We start from the raw sequence: 24,941 nt of genomic DNA on the forward strand, positions 1-24,941 counted from the left end.
TAATATTGTATTATGTTGGGTAGTGTATATATTTATAGTATATTAGTATATTATTAGATAGTATATTAATGAAAACTGTTTTATGTCATGTTTAAAGCTACAAAGATAAATGTAGCACCATGAACTTAGCAGATTTGTCTCTTGTTCAGTGTAAATTTGCAGTTCCACAAAGCCACCAGCAGAGGACTCAGAGACCATAGGTTCATGCTCTCACAGCAGTCACCCATCACTATCTAAACTGATTGAGATGATTTGAAAATATTTAGCAATTACATTAACTGTTATGTATTGTTTCTCTGTTGTTCTACTGCAAAGACTGTGTGCCTTAACCCTACAGTGATAATGTCGTAGTGCTGCAGCTGTGGTGGGACCAGTGGCCATACAGACAGCAACAGTTACAGTGTAATTTTACACCTTACCTCTATTGTCTACCTGTAACAGTTCAATTTGAATTTGAAATTGTATTTCAATTTGAAAACTTACTTCAGGAGAAATACATAACATACATGACATAATTTGACACTAAACCTGAAGTTATTGGCACTGAACAGTGTGTTCTGGAGTGCCATGTTTCCTCGATCTGTTTCTATTGGCTGTCCATCTGCACGTCAGCAGTCACTGCTACATCCTAGGCTGCAGCTGTGTCTGTGTCACATCTTGTTTACACCAGGGGCCAAGGCTATGTATGACCTAGTTACTGAAAAGCCCAAGAGGCAAAGGCAAAAGCACACTGCACATTACAGACAAGGGGGAAATAAAGAAGCTATTTTCTCCTCGACATGGATTGACATTTGTTGGTATGGTGCCAAAAAATCTTGTGTACTAAATATAATAAACATCAGTTACTATTCTAACTAACTAACCACGTGAAGAAAGGTGGGGACAGATCTTGGCAGACCAGCGTGAGTGATGAGATTTAATGGAAAGAACATACTGTTCAACTTTTTTTACCCATGTGGAGCCAATATTAGAAGACAAAAACACACTGACAACACATATCTAGTGCATATAGTGAAAAATGACTGTTTAAAGATGACTTTGATCTCAATGTGTTAAATTAGAGGATGTTTTATTAGGTTGAAAAACCAACCATCTTTACGTGATTTTGACTTGGGATCACAGTGGTTGTGTCACTCACGTTTTATACTGTTAAAGCAAGTAGAAATGGCAAATACAGTCTTAAAAACATTAGATCCACATTGATATGAGCTCCACATGGAGTCTAATTAAAGCTTAACATTCCTAATGGCGCTGTGTTTTCAGTGGTAGGAAGCCAATATGAAATGGTACCATGAAGATGAGTCATTTCAGATCATTTCCCCCCTACCACATTTCAAATTTGCAGAGCACTTTATCTTGACCAGAAGATGCATACAAACACGACAATGTGGAGGAGAACAGTTTTTCTAGCTGTAGATTGTAAATGTGTTCTTCATTTTAAGCTAAAATACAAAACATAAAATTCTGCTGTGAAAGGGAACATACACTATCTTTTTCTTCAGCAATATCCTTCCATTTGTCGCTCACTCACACCTATTGCAGCTGCCCAACAGCTGCCCAGTACAACCATCCACTGAGCATCTCACTGGAGAGGCTCCAGGGCCCCTTAACAGTAGTTTGTGAAGTACAACTGTCTTTTAATTTGGATGTGAAGTTGTTTCCATTCAGTTGGAAAAAAGGTTTGTGATAAGAGTCCAGGCAAAGAAGTGACCTGTTTATCCTCACAGATGTGTGAAGTCCCACCTCAGCGTCCAGCATAAATCAAGCAGTAAGACAACTACTGTCATTAGCTGCGTGAGTCCTGAGCTGCACCCTCATTCTGTGGTAAACTCAGCAGTTCCTTGATCCTCTCCATGTCCTTATTTGTTTCCTCTGCCTGACAGCTGACATTCAGATCTCCAATCAGCTCATCTGTCAACTGCAAACGGGCCGTCCTGATGATATGAAAGAAGGAGAGTTTATCAAAGAACATCCGGATATAAAGACACTGGTATTTCTTTTTTTAATGCTGGGTGTGTGAAAGAAAAATCTACATACCATTCTGCGAGTCTGAGCTCATAAACTTCCCTGCGCTCTCGCCGCCTCCTCTCTTGGACGGTTTCTCCAGCCAGAGACTGCATGCTGATGATCAAAGCACCAGTGGGAATCCTGAACAGAATTAGTTTATTATGAATAATTATTATTAACATTTATATACAATATTTTATATTGGTTTATAGAGTATATTTACATTTGAACCGTTATATTTTACGCTACCTATGAAAACAGCTGTCAGTTTTTTAAATTAAATTATAAATTAGCATATGAGACCTTCCAATTGACTGTTTACTGGTTCCTAAAACTTGTCCTGCTACTGCATAATCTGTTTTGTAACAAGTTCTGTTACAGCAGCTACTTATTACATAAACCCTCAAAGCTGTCAGTCATTTACACAACTGTAACATGTTAGCGGCAAATTTCCTCTCCGCTGCAACCACCCCAGCCCTAGTCCACCTTCCAGTCACACCTCCACTATGTGCCTGGACAAGGGGATGATTCTGGGGTGAGATCTGGAGCGTGATGTGCTTTCCGATTAGCTGCCTGCTTTCATTTCACCCCTTCTGCCCCGACTGCACCTGGCTTAGCCAGGGCTGGGGCTGTTTGCACACATCAAACGCTCCAGGTGGCTGGTCACTGAGGCAGACAGTGAGAGGGAGAGCAGGAGGAGGAGGAGGAGGCAATGCCGGTATAGAGCCAACAGGAGAACAGACTAGGGCTGAGCCAAAACAGAGCTGATGATCAGAGGCAAGAAACCAGGCCCTCCAGTCTGTTACACCATCAAATACCTCACACTCAATCTCCATTATACAATCACATTCAAATCTGCTCCTGGGTCTATGCACTCAGCTGAAGGGGCCAGAGAATGAGTGAAAAGTGGAACAGAGAGAAGAGAGGGTTGAGGAGTGAGGAGAAATGAGACAGTGAAGCTCAAGTCCAGATCAGAGCGTGGTAGATGGAGATGAGAGGGTGGAATAACAGAGATGGTATAAATGGAGAGGGACAGCTGCTGCCTTGGCCTGCCTCTTTGCTCTACTACCCAAAACATGGCCCTCTGCGGTGCACATGAGTCCCTCTGGCACTGTGAACAGAGTCAGAGGTGGAGAGTGGGGGGTAGGGTGGGGTGGGGGGTTCAGCTGGGCGACAGAGGGTCGCTGGGAGGGGTGCAGCTGGCTGCCAGAGTACTCACTGCTCTCAAGCACACAGGCACGAGTGTGGACATGCACGAGCAAATATGCATGTCTGTTGAAAAACACAAACATATAGCAGCTTCTGACAATAACTCAGCGCTGTAATTCTCCTTTTAGATTAGTGACTGTAAAACGTTAACGAGTTGAGTGTTGGGATGATGAAGGACTGTGAATGGATCCTTACCCCAGCACTGCGCCAATGGCTGTCCCCGCCACCAGGCCTCTGAGGCCCAGGTTCAGTCTGAAAAGGCCTCCAGTGACAGCTACACACACACACACACACACACACACACACACACACACACACACACACACACACACACACACACACACACACACACACACACACACACACACACACACACACACACTTACTTTTATCAACATCATTCATAACTCATTGTGCTAGCATGTGTTTTATTGTACGTCTTAAAACAATTTGTCATTAGATTAACAAGGGTTTTAAAAAAGTGTCATTATTATTATTATCCATGCCAAAAACTTAAGTACCAATGATTTCAAACAAACAATTTCTGTAAAATGACATTTCCTGGACAGCGAATTTCTATAGTAATCAGTTTTTTAAATATTATTTTTGGGCATTTTATTTAGCAGTAGAGGGATGACAGAAAATGAGGTGAAGAGAGATGGAGAATAACATTCAAAAAAGGTCTCTGGTCAGATATGCACGGGGATGCTGCAGTTCACGGACAATGTCCTAACCCTTACACATGGATTATGCTGCAGCAGTGAGTGAACTGTAGAGCAGCTCAGTATAAATGCTGGGTTTGTGTGGGACAACTATCAGATGGAAATGTATGGAGATGTGAGTGAGACACAATCTTGGTGTGACAGACTATTTTAAATAAATAAATAAATAAATAAATAAATAAATAAAAAGGCTCACCTCCAGCTGCAGCATAATGACTGAGGGTGTACTTGTCTCGATACACAGACAGCCCTGTGCTGACCGAACTAGAGGGAAGGAACAGACAGATGAGGGAAACAGTTAGACTGAAAAAAGAACATCAGAGGGGGATCCTCACTGGAAGTACAAATATTATATAATATAATATATTATATTCTGCTCAGCTGCATAACACTATGATTAATGGCTATTACAGCTAAAACATATTAAATACTACATGGTTGCCACAGAGACTATAACATGCTCTCATCAGATGCACAATTACACAACTTTTTCATAACATTTAAGCCTGTGCTGGTTAATGATTTTTCAGTTGTAGAAAGCAGCAAACTTTAATTACTTAAAACTGCATAGAGTTCACAATGTAGTTAAGCTGGTTTAAAGAAAAATAGCTGAAAACCATGTAATGGAACCAATTTGTGAGACAAGTTAGAAAATACATCACAATACAATCCTGTAAAGTTTTCTGGTGTAAATATCTCCTTACTAGACCTAACCACATGACCAAACATCTACATTTTTTTGCTTACTTGAACAAGGTGACAAATGCAGCCACTCTCCAGCTCCACCTCCACCCGTATCTCACAAAACCTCGGATAGCTGCGTTATGGGCTGAGCGCTGAGTCAAACAGAAAAGACACACCGCACAATAAGAATGCTGCTCCTTTTTCTCATGGAGCTCTAATAGCATCTATATTAACTTTTCCACTCGTGCACTCCTTTTCAACAGGAACGTCATCATGTGTTAGTGCTGCCATTTAGACAACTTTGATATTCATTTGTTAAACATTACGTCAGGACTATCTCATCCAAAAATTTAGTTATAGCTGTTTTATTGTGAAAAGGCAACTTTCCCCTTCAACTACAACCTTAAATCTTTGTCTTTGTCCTCTCCTGGTATTCACGTTCACACACATACAGAACACAGATCTCACTTACCACTGCTTCTACACGACTAGTGTATATTTCCGCCTGGCTGATTTGGATGTACCTCTGCCTGGCATGGCGTGCAGCTGGCAGGCCTCCATAGATCAAGCCTGCAAGCGCAGCCACTACTCCGCTCTTTATCACGTTGGTCACTTCCTCTGGGTACCGCTGTGTCACACTGCAGGGAGATAAGATTGACAGAGAATGTTTCATTTGTGGTGCATTTACAAAAAAACACCAAAGGCATGCTAAATTTACAATGCATCGTGAGTAACTGACGTGGATCACATATTTTACATTTTTATACATTGAAAAGAACAAATAAAATGATGGATGGCTTTTTAAGATTTATTTTACAAGCTACTGGTTACCTGATGTCAATTACACACTGCTCATGAGCTTTCACAAAGAGGGAGTGCACAGATAAGGTGGGTAGTGATGGAGCAAAAAAAGGATTCTTACATCAATTCTTACACAGTAGATGAGGATTTGTACTTTTATACTTTAATAACTTGTATTCTTTCAACCTGTTTAATTTACTGTTGTGCACTTAGCAGCTCCCTGTAATTCCCAAAACAGAATTTGACAATTCCATGAAAATATATTTTTACAGTCCAGAAATTCGTGAGCCTAAGTCTTCTGACCCAATTACATTTTACTGAGGTTATCTCTGCTTCTTCTACAATTACAGTTTCCAGGTATGATTGGTGAAAAGAGTGCTTGTACTTTGATTATAAAAACTAGATACCCAAAGTCCACTCGAAGAAAGTTGTAAAAAACTGTCCATCACAATTTCCTAAAGCACATAGTATTGCCATCAGATACAGTTTTGGGCTGACTAGACTAAACTTAACTAAACAAGCAAAGTTTGAGTTTACTATCACATAAACTAAAGAACAGCAGCACAGCCTTACAAATAAGAAGCTGGAACTCAAGAATGTTTAGCCATTAATCAGTTATTAGAATGGCTGATGATCAATAATTTCATTAACTAATTGATCAAGTAATTGGTTCAATTCTAGAGTTGAAATCACATTGGCCCTGTTCAGACCTGGCATTAAGATGCATCTCAGGTGATCCAATCACAAGTTGACAGGTATAAGTACGTCAGTTCACAACTGGTTTTAAAATGCATCTTAAAATGCAAATAATCATGACAGAGGGGTCCATTGTCTGTGTGTGTGTGTGTGTGTCTGTATGTGTGTGAGTGTGAGAGAGAGAGAGAAAGCGAGAGAGTGATCTGAGTGATCTGATCTCAAATGCATCTTCAATGAATCTTTGGTGCGTTCACACCTGAACTTAGAGCCGTCCACTTGTGATCGGATCACTCAAGATGCAGGTCCATGTCAGGACCATTGTCTACATCTGCAGTATAAACACCACAAACACACAATAGCAAGCAAACAAGTGGATGCTGAAACAGGGAGAAACCACAGATTTAGGTTAGAGCTTTTGAAAGAGAGCAAGGTGATAAAGGGATTAAAGAACAAAAAGAGGGAACAACAACAGATTGACAAACACCAACTCTCTGTCAAAGAGGTCCTTGATGCGGTCCCATCCTGTGTCTGGGAATTCTGGCTTGCCCATGTTGCTTGGCAAGGTGCTTGAAGAGGAGATGGGTGCAGGAGCAGGACTGGTGGAGGAGGAGGAAGATGGCATCTGTGTGGGCTGGGCAGCAGCCACATCAGCTGCGTGGACCCTGGGGAGCAGGAAGCAGAAGGAAGGAGGCCTGGCGCTCTGGATAAGGCCCTGCAGTAGGCCAGTGTTCAGCGTGCCCCAGGGCGCTGAATCTGCCTGCCATCTCTGCAAGGCGAAGCCTGCTCTGGACCGCTCTGGATGCATCACGCTTCAGCTGGCGTTAGACTGCAGCAGAGAGACAGAAACACATGGCCACGGGTTGGGATGTTGCACTCACTTCCTAGACTTAAGCTCCATCCTCAAAACAAATAGCCTTAAGGCAAATGAAATCCTGGCAGGGCTACACAGACTGTCAGACTCAGCAGCTGTTAAATGGAACAGTCTTATCAAAACACACACAAGCAGACTCTCTGGGAAAACATTTCTTTCTTGACCTCAAAATACGTCAGTCAGTGCACTGCTGCTACCCTCAGGTCCTCCGAGCAGGACATGTCAGCTGGTTCAGGGTCAAAGGTTAAGAAAAAATATGTATTTTCACAATGCCACCCAATCCACAGCATAAGATAAGAGCAGCATTTTTCAATCGTTTAAGCAAAAAGTGAATGCATAATGAATAAGATTTTTCCCGCACTTTGTTCCATGTCTTCTATATATACACTTAAACATATCCTGTATGTCTTCATTTGTGTTCATAACGTGTTTATGTTGTACCAAAAACACCTAATTAATATAAAAGTGATTGAGTCTAATGTTTTACACTTGTGTCCACTTCAGACACCAACATCTACTGCTAACAGCTTCACAAATGTGCATAATTGTTGATTTTGTTTATTACCATTTTGAATATAATACTTCAAGGGTTTCTACCTGCTGGTTAAGCTAAGTTAGCAAGCTAGCAACTTTAGAAACGGGCATTTGTCAATACAAAGCATTTGAACGAAGAGGAAATAAGGAGAATAAAGTCACATGCAGCCATGTCTTGAAAGGCTTGTTGCCCAGCGACAGTCCACATGCTGGCTTCCCTAATCAGCATTAATGATGCACAGCTGTGTCAGGTCAGTCTGACTTTCCCAGCGTCGTTAGCTAGGCTAACGTCTCACTACTCTTCTTTCTCCGTTACAAATATGCCAAACTACTACAAATTATGACTTCCCAGTAAACGTAAAAATTAGGTTTGACTCTCGGTAGTGTGTTTTACATGCCTTGGTCGTCCGAATCTGTAGGAAAATGTAAATAATCATTTCTGTCCGATAATGGAAACCTTAGCGCTAGCTGTTTGCATGCTATTAGTCTCGGTGATATTAAAGGGAAAAACAGTTTACCAGCAGCCGAGGCGGAATTTGAAATTTGAACCATTTCCTTTATTAAGTGCAGAAGCCCTGGTTAATGCACACAAGACAGTGTCTACATTACCTTTTGTCATTACTGCCCTTCTGCTGTCTCTCACCTGCGACTCTCTGACAGCACCACCGGCGTCCCGACCTCTGACCTTGCGCAAGCAGCTTATACACCATCACAAGTGAAAACAGCGCCACCCGTTGGTGGAGGACTGATCATTATGCTATGTAGACAGCTAAGAGCATGGATAGATCATTTCTACCCAAACAACTAGTGCTAATTAAATGTTTACAAAACTGTACAAAGGTGAACAAGGCTCCGACAGTCAAAAGTGAAAACTTCAGCTCAAGGATGTTTTAGGAACCAGACAGTTTATTGGCATAAAAACAAAACTGCTGCACAAGCTGTGCAAACAACAGTTTGAATGTCATATGATCAGGCACATGATCACAGCTTTTTGGTCACATCAACAGTCTAACGGATCATCTTTACCATAGTAAAACAGACAGTAAAAAAATTATGACCTTACATTAGAGAGAATTTGCTTCCTCACAGTACAATGCGAATACTATAACATATTCAACATTATTCTGTATCAATTACACATCATCAGTCATTTCTCAACACAAATACAGATTCTTTTCAAAAGGTAAAAACTTTCACGAGTCAGAATGAAACAAATGAATCGAAGGTCATTATTGCTAACTGTTGGCACTTTGTGTGGAATTAAATGTTTGTTATTCTTTTGTACTTTCAAGTCATGAAACCTATGTCAGAACTTATCAAAATGCACACAATGACACACTGTTATTGCATAAATATTACATGGATATGATGGTGCACTGAAACTTGGTAACGGTCTGCTGGAGTTTCTCCAGTTGTCCAGGAGAGGGTGATGTAACAAAACTGATCTCTTCTGTGAGCTCTGTGTTCAATCTCAATGTTCCTGGAGATAAAATTCAAACTACTTGAAACAAAAAGACAACCAGTCTAAAATGTTCAACATCAATGATGCATTAATGACACTTTTCCCCATCAAGAACACATATTTCATCTACTTAATATTAAGTTTCAGCTCAGCTAGTATCACTTAAGGTCATGTTTAATGAACAGGACTTGGGCAAACATGGATTTAAACCATTAGATCAGAGACTCTCAAAGAATCTTATCTGTATTATTTCATGTACAAATGGGTCAGATAATGAAATTGAAAGTATTATCTGTGGTGGATATAACCAATTCTCTGTTTTCATGAAATTCTCCCAACTTAAGATACTACATTAAATACGCAGCTGTATGACATCCATAACTATTATTATTGGTACATTGTGTTAACTTAAAATTAGACTTGCAGATGCTCCAGAGCTAAGTGCACAATATTTTCATAGGATTTAATGGTCTGCAGGAATAGGTCCAAAGGTCAGGGTTTCAGTTTAAGCAATTGCCAAAATAGTATCGCTGTACAATTTCTCATTTTTCTTCAGCAAAGCACTGAACCTTAACTTGCCCGTCCTTGTATATTATTATGGATTACCAAATTAACAAATTCAAAACAAAAAATTGAAAATCTACCAGTCTGATTTCCTGAAAAACCAAAGCCCAGTCCAGATAATATTAATGTTACAAGACAATGCAAGTTTTTACCATAAATGTTAAAGGGGTACTCTCAATTCAGCAATTTCACGACATTGAGTTAGATAAAAAAAAAATTAAAAAAATAAAGATGGTCAAAGTCCTCGCAGCAGAAGCCCAAATATCATGACTTTTAGTCCCTAGTACAGGTCAAACTCAAAAAACACAGGATCCTACATTTACCATAATGCAATTTTTTCATTAGACATTGCCTACCACATCTTTCAAACTCTGCACCGCCAATTCAAGTTTATACACAGGCTTTGTAGAAGCATTTTGTCTCCCTCCTGAGCCACAGAAAACATAATACAACTGTTTTGACGAGTCTCCTGACGAGGAAACTGACTTTGACATGTAAAATCTGTGGAATGTCCCTTTAATGACTGAAATAGGAGTTTAATAACATACCACATATGCATGTTTCTTTGCTGGTGAGTTTAGACAATAGGAAAAGAAACAGCTATTTTTGGGAGTAAATCAACACTGAGCCAGAAAATGATCAATGAAGATTTGACGATATAAGAGGCACCTGAAGATATGGCAGCGAAACCGGAGTTAACTCAATAAACTACATCTATGACTGTGTATTACTAAGCTACGTCCCTTGTAACCGTTACTCCTATAAGAACACATGGTCTTTAGGAATTAACCAATCATGCTCTACGTTAGACTAAAACACTGAGCCCATTAAAAATGAATGTATCTGGTCAAAGCTTTAGACCTTACATTGGCTAAAAAACTGGAACAAAACAATCATATGTTGTGGTGGAGTGAATACATTCATTATCTAGAGTTTCCCTTCACTACAACTGCCCTGGTCCCGCAAAGTCTCTGCCTCATAGCTCCGTCTTGCTGGGTCTGTGGACGATCTGGTTGTAGCTATTGTTTCTTTTGGGTTTGTAGGTGAGAAGTTGGCTAAACTCAGAGAGGAGTCTCTCCCAGTAGCAGGAAACGTCTTGCATCCGCAGGTGGTCCAGGATGAATTCCTTACCCCTGGAGGGAGGGGGAGGAACAGAGAATCAGTCACACTGCTGAGATGAGAATAGAGCAGTACGTGGCTGTTGCAGAAGGTTCAGTCACTAACTATGATCCGTTACCTTGTGGCGATCTCCTGTGCGATGGCATCATTCTCTTTGACAAACTGCAGAAGTTCCCTTTGGACACAGAACATGTAAAGGCATTTTAACAACACATAGACAGGAAATTCACACACCTGTGTCGTACTGAAAAGTGCCTTCAGAATCCACTCCATTTATTCAAGCACTGACGTGTATATTTCATCATGAACTTAAATGAAGGACACAGGTGTGTGAACTTTAACATGTAACTTCTCAAGGTGTCTGCTACTGTAACACCTTCACATGTGTATCTGTAGGATACTGTCTATGATGAATCTAGTACTGAAACTGAATCAATCAAAAGGGAAAAAAAAGAAGAATTCATTGATCATTTAAGTCATTTATCAAGGAAAAAAAGAGGCATTTGTTGATTTTCTCTGTTCTACTTGAAATTTGAACTGGATTTCTTTGACTTTTGGACTGTTGTTCACACAAAACGTGACATCTAAAGTCCCCATCTTGGACACAGACAAGTTAATCAATACTGAAAACAATTGATAGTTGTTGCCACATAAAAGTATGATCGTTTGCAATTATCAACCTAAGGCAGATTTTCCAACATACAAGAGTAGATTTTAACTTTTGAAACATTTATTTGCTATGCGTTTTCCTAAAAAGTCAGAGGACCCTTTCTATAATTTTTATTATCTATTCAGAGTTTAATTGTTTTGTCTGTAAAACATCAGAAAATAATGAAAAATGTCCAAGGCTGTGGCACTTTGTTAGTGTAGAAGATTTAGAAAACCAGCAATTATTCACATTTGAAAAGCTGGAGCCAGTTTGTATTTTTTTTTCCATTTTTGCTTTAAAAATATGTAAATGGTTAATCTATTATCAACCGTTACTGATTTAATAATTAACAACAAATTATTTACAGCTTATTTATTGTTATTCCATTTGTCAAGCTAAAATATGGAACCAATAGGACCCAAACAAATAGATTCATCTCGGGAAGATTTGAGGTTTCAAACAGTAAGAGTCAATTGTTCTTACTCTGTCCTGGTTCTCTCTGTATGTTTTTTAGTACACACAGTTGGAAGCAACATATGGAGTTTCTAAAATATTGTATTTTCTTCTTTCATGTACTTTACTTTGACTCCACATAACTGCATCTTGTCATCAACAAAACCAAGAGGATGCCCTAACAACTAAATCCAACTCAATCAATGAAACTTAAAAACTTGTACCTGGATTTCAAACATACAAATGGTTATTATGATAAATGAGAAAAGCGCTGAAACAAGTTGAAGGTACCTGACGTCAGAGAGATCCTGCTTGACTGGGATGTAGTGGACCCAGGGCCTGAGCTGAGGGTAAAAAAACTCCTGCCACTCATCCCCCACATGAAACACCAGAGAACCACAGAGAAAGAGATGTTTCAAGCGGAAGCTGGCCGCCACACCCCGGAAGTTAAATAAATACCTGGAAGAGATGGAGAGCAAGATGTTTTGTGAGAAGGTGTTTTTCAAAAGTTATGGATGCGTATTATGTTGAGCTGACTCATATTGTAGATTCTTCTTAAAATTAAGCAAGAATTACACACTCACCATCAAAGTATGTATGTAGGTCATCTTCAAACATTTATACAGGACAGGCCTTTTTTAATTTGTCTACTTTTCTTCTTGATCTAAAAAAACACAGGGAGTCCACTTACTTGTATTTGCAGTGATCGGCCAGGGGGATTTCTTTGGCTGGGGGTTTCCCTAGTGTATCCTATGACAGTAAGGCAAAATGATCAGTAAACAATCAATGCAGATCAGCTGGTTTTCCTAAAAGAAACATGACATTTTCCATGTTGAGTAAATGTGAATGTCTGAGATGGAAGAATTGTCAAAAATAGAGAAAATAATGGCACAGAATGAGTATAATATCTTATAGCTTTATAATTATTATAAATGTATTGACCCTTGTTTGGTTTTAATATAACTGACCCTCTCAGACTTCCAGGCCTGGTTCTTTGTGTATTCTGCATCCACCAGCTCTGGAGCTTCTCTGGACAGAAGGATCAGAGGGTCTCGCTCGGGGCTGGTCCTGTCAAACAAACAGAAAAGAGACTATGTGTAAATCAGCTCAGGAAATAAGTCTGGTGGCAATCTTGGGATTGCGGGCAGCGAGGTAAACATCTGCAGGCAAAGTTTGCAAAGCGACAGGTGAGGTATTGTTTGACAGGTAAGGATGCAATGAGAGCATTATTTTTGCTAAAGGCACAGTGATACATACTGTAAATGCCCCTACAGTGTCTAGTTGGCATGGCTAATAAATAGTCACCTCATATAAAGTCTGCACTTTGCCACCAACTGTGATAAGAGGATAGTGGCATAAAGAATTGTTACCAATGAAAATCAGATAGTGGACATTTGCACTGTTGAGGAGTCTGAAGTAAATTCACGGGACTCACCGTGAACCTCTGAAGAATCCTTTGGACTCTTTCTTCTTCCATGGCCACTGTGCTGCAGACCTAACAAAACACATCACAGGAATAAGACACACTGAAATCATACACTTGATAAAATGCGGATGCTCCTTATTAGTATTTATTAATATTATAAAAATGTTATTTATGTATAGAGCAATTTTTTAAATCCACATTACAAAGTGCTTTACACAAAGCAGCAGAATAAGACGTGCAGGTCATATAAGGCAACACAGTTAAAACAAGCAAATCAGAAATTAAAGTGTCTTAGTAGTACAGTGCAAATAAGTGTAAATATTAATAATTTAGGCTTTCAAATGGCAAAAATAAGAATCAAAAAAGAATCACAAGTTATCAGAACCTAAGGTGACTTTTAAAAATAATTTAATTAATCAAAAACCTCAAAGTATTCTTTTCATAAGTAAAGTATCATATCTCTGATTCTAGGACCAGGTAACATTTACTATATTTCCTTGATGAATAAACTAACTCATTCAATGAATCATCATAGTTGGTTAAAAACTTTGTTTTAGGGCTTCATTATGGATTACTGTGCTATGATTATTTTATCCGCTAATCGATTAACCATTTGTAAGATTACCTATAAAATGACAGAAATTGGTGATACATGTTCATGATATTCTCCAAGAGTCCAAGGTGATGTCTCCAAATTGCATGTTTTGTTTGACTGACAGTCTAAAACCCAAAGATATTCAATTACAATCAGAGGACACAAAGAAAACCTGCAAATACTCATTTAAGAAGACAGAATCTGTTCTCTACAGACTATCAAACTAACTGGTTTATCATGTCAGCAATAGTAAAAGCACAGTTGTAGGCCCAATTCCAATTCGGCCCCCACACCCTCCCACTCAGAGATGAGTATAGCTTTGAGGAGTGTGGAGGATCTCTTCATTAAGGGGAGGGGGGGGTATAAATACACTGAGGCCCTCACATTTTGCAGATGAAAACAGGAAATTCATTGTTACGCAGAATATTTCATGTAGGATATTGTAAATAAATCAATATTTTCTAAAAGAAAATATTGGGGGGGGGGGGGGGCAGGCATGCAATGTAACCTATAACTATGTAACTTATAATTTTGTCCTGTGTGTAGAAAAGTCTATCAAATGTGTCCTCCTTTGGAAATAAACACAAAGTACTCACAGTCGTAGGCTTGTGGCATTTCATCTGTCCTTGACTCAAAGCAATGCTGCGCTTCTCTGGGAGTGTGTATTTGCTGTTCGGGGGCTTTATAACCCACTGCCACTTAAAGGTAATTGGTTTGGAATGACACATGAACATACAAATGGAATGAGAGTGGGAAGCAGGAGGGTTCAGGGGCCCAATTGGAATTGGGCCATAGTCGTTATTATATGTCTGGCATATTCATTAGCCATTTCTTCTTTTGTCTAAGTATCGAAGAGATAAATCTTACTTTTTAAGGTCATCCCTCATCAGATCCCATCTCCCCAGTCCAGTGGGGTATATGGGCCACACAGCAGGCCCGCCCTCCCAAAATGTCCATGCAGGGTACATGATATCCTGGTAGTCTGAGGTCTACACAAATCAAACATACACATGTCAAAACTAAGTATTGCATTTCATAAACATTTCAGTATGTCTGCATAAATGTACTGTCCAAAGTCTGACCTTACTGAAAGAGAAGACAGGCAGCGTTGGCTGCACCCAGTTCGGGACTTGAGGGTAATCCCTGACGTTAACCACCATCTCCAAGTCAGGTAACCTATCAATCACCTCCAGGATGAAATGCTCCACCCCACTGCACCTGAAAACATGGAACTCATTTAAGTTGTGGAAACACACAGTTGTAGATATACATATATATTTATGTTTTTGACTTTAACTCTACCTGGCAGGGAACATACAGTTGTGTTCTCTGTACAACTTGTGACCAATGATCTGGTAGTGGGTGCCCACCCCTCTTTGAACAGTTGCAGCCATGACATCCTCAGAGACGCCACCTTTAAAGGGTCGCAAGTCATGTTGTAGGACACTGAAACCGAAATTAACAAACAAATGATTCCAACTCCATATAATTTATTTAATGCATTCAAAATTAAATTTGTGATGCAGCAGTAATTATCAGTCTGGTTAGTATGTTTAAAAAAACTACCTGCAAATGTGGTATAATTTCAGTCTCAAAAATTGCATTAGTTAATTATAGTATGATTATTTTCCTGACTATGATATACAATGTAAAGAACAGATATACTGGCATCACACCCACCTTAGATGACAGCTACAGTTGACAGGGTTGCACGGGGTGTACTCTTTAACAGCATCAGATATGTTTTCTCTAATTTTCTTCCACTCTTTGCCTGTAACAACACATAGAAATGGTAAAGTGTCAGCAGTGATTGTCATGTTTTACCAATTCTATCTCCTTTAACTGTGGATCACAACACTGACTCATCCACTGTCAGGAAAGAGAGATTAGGGGTCAGTTTCCTCAGTGAGGATCCTCAAAGGACCTAGTATGTTTCTTGCATCACTTTGCTCAACTCACATAAAATGATCATTTTGGGGGTTGAACTTTTAGTCAAATGTTTCAAACAGCACAGCATCACTTGCAGCATAATAATGTGCTCTGTGGTGGATAACTCTCTCAAAAGGTGATGACTTTACCGCGTAAAGTATACTAGTAACGTTATATCAGGTAGTGCTAATTAGCAGTTAGCAGACCTATTCATAAACCGGCGCCCAGCCTCAATGAATATAAGCACCTTAGTGAATATACATCCTGTTTTGCATTGCTACTGTTAGCGAAAGTGCTAACTTTTAACCACAATTCACCTAAGAGTTAGCTTAGTTGGATTAGCTCGTCAGCTAGTTAGCTAGCCCGTGAAGTGATGAATGACTCCAACACCAAAAGTTATCTCACGGGGGGGGGGGAGGAACAGCCAACCAAAATGCAGCAAAGTCTCAATGCTAGTTTCAAAACAACTTCAAGAGTCGTATTTGTTCAAAAAAAAATGTGTTACCTGCTGCACCGACCAAACATAAATCACAAACTTGCAAGAGTATTAAGAGCCTCCACCGCCAAAGGCACTCCATTTTTCCCTCTATCCTCTAGCTGCGTCTGAGGGGAAACAAAGCCGTGGTCTGTGATCTGTTACTTCTGGCTGAATCCGGTCATTACGGTAATGCGCACAACAAAATTCATTTCACGTTACCGTAACGTTCGGGCGATTAGCGCAAAGTGGCATTAAAGGGACACTCCTCCTAAAATCGTTTTCACAATTACATTCACATTCACTAATGTCAGTCCAGTCTGCATTAGTTTAATAGCATGTGATATCATTTTTCAATGCAGAGCCGAAGCACCTTATTATTTGTGATATGGATAATGAGTCTCCTGATGAAATTCCCAAAGCTTCTCTGTTCTCATTTCTGAATTTATTTCAAGGGCATCAATGGCAACCTCATGAATGATTGTCCTTTTGATGCGCTTGACTGAGTTTCTCAGACAGGGAGAGAAAAGGAGGAGGAAACAGATCCTCCTGAGATATGGCTAAGTGACGGAGAGAGGAGGAGACAGAAGACAGGTGGAGAAGGAGTGATGTGAAAAGAGAACAAGAGAGGGCGAGAGGAGCACAGACAGAGAAAACTGATCAAATGTTAGAGAGAATATTTCATATTTGCTAGAGAGGTGACAGAGATCAAATCAGTGGGTGAATTTTATCTTGTGTACGATATCTCTTCGAGCTGGGCCTCAAGAGGTTCTTTGAGTTCTCTGCCAACTTCACTCTGACTCACAAACACCTGAACAACAATGCAGCGGATCTGGCTTCCTCTGCTATCCGGCCTCTGCCTTTGCCTGGCTTTCCTCTGCAGCGCCGAGGAAGGTCTCGAGTTCCCTAATTTTGACGGGAAGGACAGGGTGCTGGACATGAACGAGCGCAACTACAAGAAGGCTCTGAAGAGATACGACTTGCTGTGCCTGTTCTACCATGAGCCTCTGCCGGCCAACAAGGGTCTGCAGAAGCGGTTCCAGATGACCGAGCTGGTGCTGGAGGTAAGATGGGTAAAGAGATATTACGATAGAGTGCTTCTATCCTGTCTCTGTTATCATAAAGGGTTTATAAGTTTTCAGATAGCAAAATAAATCTGGCCCATACTTGGGCCACATGCTTCTTTTCTTCTGGCCCAGAATACGCCCCAGTTCTGTGGTCCAAATCTGGCCCATATACAGCATGATTGTCAGACTCTGTACTTCCACATCCGAACCACACACAGAAAATCCTCTGGCTGTCAGTCAATACTGCAGGACAAACAGCCAGAATCTACTCAGATTTGGAAGTATATGGGCCAGATTTGGGCCGAGGACCCAGGCCAAAAGTGGGCCAGTTGGGCCAAAAGTTTCATTTCGCTGCCTGGGTTGTAACTAACAGCTTTGAAAAATGACTAGCAAACTCATAGTCTTGTTCCTTGATGAGGGACATAAACAATTAACCAACTACCAACATTGTTCGTGATACATTTTTGGTCCATCAGTGCTTCATCTCGACAGTTTCAGCATCCACGCTGACGTTGCTGCTGACTTCCTCAGGCACACAAATACCTGAGTCCTGCCAAGAAGATGTCATTACTGATCAAAGGAGAGACCAAGTGTTAAGAGATGTATTTATTGTAACATACTGTGCTATGATATATCTAATGTCACTGATAACATAAACACGCCTCAGTAAGCTACACCTCAAATCGCTGCGGGTTAGCCTTGCAGCCTCACTGCCATACCTAACCTGTCATAACAAGTCAGTGTATAGTCAGTGAGTGCCTCATTCATCCTCTGTCTCCTTGACATGCAGACTATCTGCTTAACCATAAGGTGAAGGCTTCATAACTGTCATACCGTCACTATTTGATAGACAGAGTCAGTGTTTCACCTGCACACTCTCTTGCAGGTGATGATTTTAATCCCGTTATTCACACTCCTCTGTGGTTCACATGTATCCAGGGATTGTTTCTAGGTCATTCTGTTAATTATAGCTTGCCCCCAAAACTCTACTATCTGGCTGTGAACTAGAAATAAGAAGATGTGCTCTTGCATCCCTGCCCATCTTATTTATAAGCTAAATGCAAAAGAAATGCATGTCTTTTTGTTTTTTGTTTTTTTTTGTCAGCACCTTACTACCTTTTCAGTTATCAGTTTTGCATTCCCGTTACATTTCATGCAGCGTTTGAAAGCGGAAACACAAAGAGCAAAACTGAGTTTCAGCCTCTTCGGTGGAGTTTTATGAATCTGTTTTCCTTCCTCAAGAACTGCGAGTTGAAAGGCAAGAAGTCCTGACACAGCTTCCCTCTAACGAGAAATCTCCACAGGGGGCTTTCAGCACACAAACGCACATACGGCTTGGTAATGAAAAGATGTATTGACGAAGACGGCAGCAGCTGTGGATGCCAGCTCAAATACACAGCGTTGAACTAAACACACAGCGCCGCGAGGGTGTTGGTATGAGGTGTTTTGATCTTAGACTGAGCTATGGTAATGGTCATGGTGATTCCAGTTACGCACTGTTACATAACTCTGCTAGTTACTGATTTTTAGATTGTTACATCTAAATAATTGTTATGATCCAAATGAGGCAAAACTTCACAAGAAAAATCATCAATTTGTCATCTTTCCTTTCCTGTTAATCATTCGCACCCTTTACGGTTTATTTCCTGACCCCTTCACTGGGTCAACCACATCCCTATGAGGGTCGAAACGCTGTTTCAAAGCTTTCTGCACTGCACTGCGAAAGAGATCCGGCGAAAATGACATCCACTAAATCACTTTATTTCATTGAAATTCTTTTTTTGAAATACATAATACATGAAGACAAAAAAACTTTAAAAAATGCTTTACTTGAAACGCAAGGAAGGAATAGTACATTTTTCACAAAGTAGAAATTCAGGGTGCTTTAGAAACTGGATAAAATAAGTAAAATAAAATACAAACAGCAGTGGATAGACAGTTTCCAATGTAAGATTTAAGATGAGGTTTGGCTTTAAAGGGCGTCATAACAGCAAATGAAAGTCTTGTTTTTGCTGACACTGAGGGTTTCACTTCTCACCTCGCTCCAGTGATGTACAAGTGTACAGTACATCATTACATCACCATTGGGTGTGGTCTGACTTGAAACTTTCAACCAGAGAAGCTGCTTTTCAGCTGTATAATAAGTTGCTATTTAAATATTGTCAGATTTGAAGTCCCCAAGACAATCAGGGAGGTCATTCCAAGTAAATGTAACTAAAGTAAGGGGTTGGTAAACCAGTAACACGAGTCCTTTAGGCCAGCAATTTTTTTTTTTTTGATGATAAACCGGCGGCTGCAAAACTTTCAATCTGATTCCAAGACAACGTTTAAATTTCAGTTTTCACAGATCAAGTGTTAAGGTTTGCAGTTTGTATGTTGTGCCGGCAAAAAGGTCTAATGCTGACTGGCATTCGTCTCATGTGAACATCCAGCTCACAGCTCAGGTCCTGGAGAACAAAGACATCGGTTTTGGGATGGTGGACTCCCAGAGGGACACCAAAGTCGCCAAAAAACTGGGTACGTGTATGATGCATTTGTCTTCCTCATTCCGCAGTGACCTACCACAGTATGAGCTGCACTGCTGTACATGTTGAATGTTGTACCACAGTGCTGCACTCCTGTAACACATAATGTACAGTAGTGTCATTTTACTTTTCTCTACATGTAAACCCCCCTGAATAGCTTTCTTAAAGTCACAGAAAATACTTTTGTCTGTCTAATTAGGCCTGGAGGAGGTGGGCAGCTTGTACGTCTTCAAGGATGACCGTGTCATTGAGTTTGACGGGGAGCTCTCAGCAGACACACTGGTGGAGTTCCTGTTGGATGTGAGCGGAGAACTGATTCTGCTACTTTTTTTGATGTGTAATCTCGTAAACCACGGAGGAAAGAAATCCGCAAGCAATTAGCAGCTGCAGCCTCATTAAGGCACTTGTAAATGATGTAATTCACAGTAACAAGTTTCAGCAGGAAAAGCACTCATGTCATTTTACACCAAAGGTATTTCTTATTGAAGCGATAATCTGTGACATTTTCACATGAATAATTTTAAGATATAGATATAGAAATAGTTTGATGTGCTGGGAAATATGCTTACCCACTTTCTTGCGGAGAAGTAGATGAGAATCTGTCTTTTGAATATGAAGCCACGGACAGAAGCTTGTCAGCTTAGCTTAGCATGACAACTGGAACCAGGTAGTTTCCCATTTTGATTTTTGTACAGATTAAACAAGGTATAATTATTACGTTATCTTGAGATAATGGGATCATTTTTAAGTTCCAAGATAACGGGGCTTTGTTTTCTCAAGATAATGGGATAATTATTCCCATTATCTCAGAATCGAATAATTATCCAGATATCTTATGGTAATTATTTCATTCTCTTGACTATCTCTCATTATCTCAAGATGATGGAATAAAAAAAAATATATGCAAGTATCACCTTTCTCGGCTTACTTAATAAAGAGTATAGTCTAGACCTACTCTAATTGAAAAGTGATTTGAGATACCTGCTGTTGTGTTCTGGCACTAAAGAAAATTGACATATTTTCCAAAATTGTAGCGTTTCTTGGCAGTGAAAATCACCCAACTGTCTTATACTCTGCTAGGTGTTGGAGGACCCAGTGGAAATGATCAATAATGCCATGGAGCTGCGAGCCTTTGAGAGAATGGAGGAGGACATCCGCCTCATTGGCTACTTTAAAGGAGAAGACTCACGTTAGTTTTATCACCAAAGCAAACGTGCCGGTGTCTGTGTGTAAATTATTGCATTTGTTTTGTATTTACAAAGACAATGTAATGACATCACAGTGATGGGTACAATGATGGGTTGAGAATGCATGTACATCTGCACTAGCTGTCTCCTAAAGTCGCCTCAATCCATTCCCCAGACACTAATGGGATGTAGAGGCTAATGGAGCTACATCACCATATAGCCTAACTGGCTGCTAAAGGGAAACCTGATTCCAGACTGTGGCACTCTCACTCAGTCCCTCGAGAGCCTTTAAATAGCTTCTAGTTCCCTGTCTAATAGGTCAAACTGCAATTATAGTTCCAAAAAAAAAAAAAAAAAAAAGGCAGAAAAAGTGAGATCAGGAAGATGCTATCTAGTCCTATATGACAGTGGCATGAAGTTTCATTATAGAGCCTATTTCTATCCAGAGATAGGTTGGTCCTTGGATGTGACCTTGTTGGGAGCACAGCCCGGAGCGCGTTACAAGCGTATAAAACTGTATTAAGGGAGACTTTGTTACAAGGGTGAAGACAGTTGAATCATGATGGGAAATTGAATGAAGAGAGTGGGTTTCGCTGCTTGCCTTCCTGATCACATACTGTAGATCCGACTGGGAATGCAACCTGAATGTGAATGATGAATTTCCACACTTAAATCTGTTTTGCTTTCCTTTCTCAGCTTGAATGTCTCATCGGTTTCTGTCTCTCTCCCCCCCTCAGACTATAAAGCTTTCCAGGAGGCCTCGGAGCGCTTTCAACCTTACATCAAGTTCTTTGCCACATTTGATAAATCTGTAAGTCCTCATGTATAACATTAAATCCGAATTTCCCAAAATATGAGAATCATCATGCAGATATAGCTGTAAGACATAGTGTTAATTTCTCTCATATAGCCTACACATTCCATGTTAATACACTCATTAAAGGAATGGTGTAACATTTTAGGAAATGCACTTATTTGCTTTCTTGCCAAGAGTTAGAGGAGTGAGAAGATACTACTTTCATATTTATATGCTAAATACGAAGCTAGAACCTGTAGCTGGTTAGCTATTGGAAACAGAGTGAAATTAATGAAATTAATGAATTAATTTAACTAATTATCACCTTTTATCTCATTTGTTTAATTAATGCAAAATTCAAAGTGTAGGAAATAAAAAAATAAATTAAATTAAATTAAATTAAAAGTAATTTGTGAATTTCATAGGAGCTGTTTCCCACTAGCTGCTTCCAATGTTTATGCTAAGCTAAGCTAACTGGCTGCTGGCTGTTGCCTTATTTAATAGACAGATATGAGAATAGTGTCACTCTTTCTTTTCATTTACTACTTTAATATGAAACACTTTAGGGTTCCATAGTTTCCTCTCTTTTTTCCAGTCTTTATGCTAAACTAAACTAACCAACTACATAGTTCTTGGCAACATCAAATTGAAATGATAGGAGATACTGCAGCTGCGTGAAAAACTTTGTTATTTTTAAGTCCAGATCTGAAAACACTAAAATTCACAAATGGTCAAAGGTCAACTTCACTGTGATGTCATGATGTTCTGCAAAAACAACTTTGGCTATGATGCTGTAACTCAGGAAGGGGAGATTGTGACCATATTTCCTGCAACTTGGCTGGTTGGTGAAGGCATACAACCGCGAGGGGGTAATTCCTGGCATGTTTTGTGTTTTAGGTAGCCAAACATCTTTCCCTTAAGATGAACGAGGTGAATTTCTATGAGCCGTTTATGGAGGAGCCTGCCATCCTGCCTGGCAGACCTCTGTCAGAGATGGACATTGTCGAGTTTGTCAACCAACACAGAAGGTTGGCTTGAGTTAGATTATTTTAAGCACTGATATTTAAGCATTTGGTGGGTTTTTATGAAAATGTGCTCTTTGCAGGGCTACGCTGAGGAAGCTCCGGGCAGAGAATATGTTTGAGACATGGGTGAGTGGTTGTTTGGTCTTACCAGAGAAGACAGAGCTGGTTCCCCAAACTATTTTGCATAAATGTATTTTCATTAAATTGATTAAAACCTGTTTGGGATGCCACATCAGGGGGATCCAGAGAGTGCACTCTGTATGATAAGTCACATCAGGTCTGTAAACTTTTCTCTATTTCTAGGAAGACGACATGGATGGAATACATATTGTCGCGTTTGCTGAGGAAGAAGATCCGGGTCTGTACCTCTAAATCAGAGCCTTTTGTCCTTTGGATTTGGATGTTATTTCTTCTTTTATATTCTTTAGCACCTGTAAGTGAGCTTAGGTTTCTCTGCCCTGTCATCCTCAGATGGATACGAGTTCCTGGAGATCCTGAAAGACGTGGCCAGAGACAACACCAACAATCCAGAACTCAGCATTGTCTGGATTGATCCGGATGACTTTCCTCTGGTTCTGCCTAAACAAAAATTTATCTCAAAATACACTGGTATTTATAACGGTCTCTGATAGGCTAAGTGAATCTGGTTTGTCTTGTCCCTCCAGCTGACCACTTACTGGGAAAAAACCTTCAAGTTGGACCTGTTTAGACCTCAAATTGGTGTTGTCAATGTAACAGATGTAAGTAAAGGTAAAAATCTTACTGTGCCAAACTGAAGTACTTTTACCCTCTGTCTTGACCTTTTTGATCCTTTGTGTTGTAGGCGGACAGCGTGTGGCTGGACATGTCCAACGACGAGGACTTGCCCACTGCGGAAGAGCTGGAAGACTGGATAGAGGATGTCCTGTCAGGGAGGGTGAACACTGAGGATGATGATGAGTCAGCTGATGACCTGGAAAACCCTGACAGCTACATCACAGAGGATAACGACGAAAGTCATGACCTAGATGATGATGATGATGATGACGGTGATGACTAAACTGAATGTCCAGGGCTTGGCACCTTAGAAACAATTTGTCGACTAATTCAAATGTTCTCATTTCAAAGACATGAAATTAAAAAGAAGTAAGGTAATTTAATGTCTCCCAGATATACAAAATCTAGACTATGTAGACTGTGGTTAAGTTAGTTAGGCTGATAAAACAGAACTGATAAAAGGTCATTATGGGAACATTTGTGGCCCTGTTTAAAATAATGCTACCCTAGAGCAGTGATTCTCCTAAACTCACCAAGGATCAAGATATCAGCAAACTAAAGTTTCTGTGTTACATAGACATGTAAGTTAAAACTGCAATAATTGATTTTTTGGCCACTTGGGGCAGCACAAGAAAATATAAACACAACACAGACATATCACCTTCAGTTGCTATGGCTGATGATGATGATGATGATGATGTATTAACAGTTGCCTATTTACACATTCATTCAAAGGAACATTAGCATTTAATTACAGTCCAAAATGTACTCTCTTTGTGCCCCTGTTTTGCTCTCAACCAACTACAGAGAAAAGCTGCTAAATGCTCTACTATGTTCACCAGCTAGTTACTAACTATAGCCCCTTTTCCTCTGGTCAAAACACCCACCACGATCTGCTAACATCTGGCTTTTATCAGTAATGGAAAGGGGTACTATTGGCATCCACACCTGGGTCAAATGGCTCTGCATTAGACGCGGGTATTTATTCGGCTCAAACTTCACACACCTGGGTGAACCTGCCAATTTTTGCTCCTTTTTTTGCTGCGATGTCTTTCAGAGCACATACACTGTACCTAAACCGTGGCCATACTGCAAAAAACACAGCGGCTACAATGCGTGTGGGGACAAAACAGTGAGCTGCAGCCCTGAAATAAGTTTTAAAAACATGCAATCACTGATCGAAGCATCTCACACGGGGGCTCCGCCACTTTTACAGGAGCACCACCCTGGGGATGAGATGTGACATATCCGTTTCACCAGTATGCACGGCGGCTAGCAGCTCACTCTGTGCGTGCGCTCTGCAAGTGCATGTGATGACATCGCTCCTCGCAGTTGTGCGTGTTTGTCCTCAGTCCGAACAGAAAGGCAAAGTTGGCTGACTTATTAGTA

At 40.2% G+C, this 24,941-nt stretch overlaps 3 protein-coding genes across 4 annotated transcripts; 1 reads left to right on the top strand and 2 right to left on the bottom strand.

The window, feature by feature from the left end:
* Nucleotides 1–889: 889 nt before the first annotated feature.
* timmdc1 (translocase of inner mitochondrial membrane domain containing 1) lies at nt 890–8,307 on the bottom strand. 2 transcript variants are annotated; one of them, XM_071464952.1, is made up of 8 exons: nt 8,168–8,307; nt 6,608–6,945; nt 5,095–5,260; nt 4,686–4,774; nt 4,135–4,202; nt 3,412–3,490; nt 2,038–2,148; nt 890–1,934 (listed from the first exon to the last, which is right to left on the bottom strand). In XM_071464952.1, the coding sequence occupies exons 2-8, from the start codon at nt 6,922–6,924 to the stop codon at nt 1,787–1,789; spliced, it is 978 nt and encodes a 325-aa protein (XP_071321053.1). In that variant the 5' UTR covers nt 6,925–6,945; nt 8,168–8,307; the 3' UTR covers nt 890–1,786. The 2 variants fall into 2 exon arrangements, with proteins under 2 accessions (XP_071321053.1, XP_071321052.1); XM_071464951.1 differs by having other exon boundaries at nt 8,134–8,273.
* A 101-nt stretch (nt 8,308–8,408) lies between these two features.
* Nucleotides 8,409–16,364, bottom strand: poglut1 (protein O-glucosyltransferase 1). The gene is made up of 11 exons (XM_071464950.1): nt 16,227–16,364; nt 15,473–15,563; nt 15,095–15,238; nt 14,875–15,010; nt 14,660–14,781; nt 13,207–13,266; nt 12,740–12,839; nt 12,463–12,521; nt 12,063–12,230; nt 10,788–10,844; nt 8,409–10,683 (listed from the first exon to the last, which is right to left on the bottom strand). Exons 1-11 carry the CDS (start codon nt 16,297–16,299, stop codon nt 10,527–10,529), a joined length of 1,167 nt encoding a protein of 388 aa, XP_071321051.1. The 5' UTR covers nt 16,300–16,364; the 3' UTR covers nt 8,409–10,526.
* A 313-nt stretch (nt 16,365–16,677) lies between these two features.
* Nucleotides 16,678–24,941, top strand: LOC139609897 (calsequestrin-2-like). The gene is made up of 11 exons (XM_071464939.1): nt 16,678–17,260; nt 19,696–19,780; nt 19,988–20,088; nt 20,869–20,977; nt 21,713–21,786; nt 22,669–22,799; nt 22,877–22,922; nt 23,100–23,154; nt 23,268–23,368; nt 23,462–23,536; nt 23,620–24,941. The coding sequence occupies exons 1-11, from the start codon at nt 17,018–17,020 to the stop codon at nt 23,833–23,835; spliced, it is 1,236 nt and encodes a 411-aa protein (XP_071321040.1). The 5' UTR covers nt 16,678–17,017; the 3' UTR covers nt 23,836–24,941.

The sequence above is a fragment of the Trachinotus anak genome, unplaced genomic scaffold (genome assembly GCF_046630095.1).
Source record: "Trachinotus anak isolate AG129_WGS33_773 ecotype Australia unplaced genomic scaffold, CSIRO_AGI_Tana_v1 ptg000026l, whole genome shotgun sequence".
In the NCBI taxonomy this organism is placed as follows: Eukaryota; Metazoa; Chordata; class Actinopteri; order Carangiformes; family Carangidae; genus Trachinotus; species Trachinotus anak.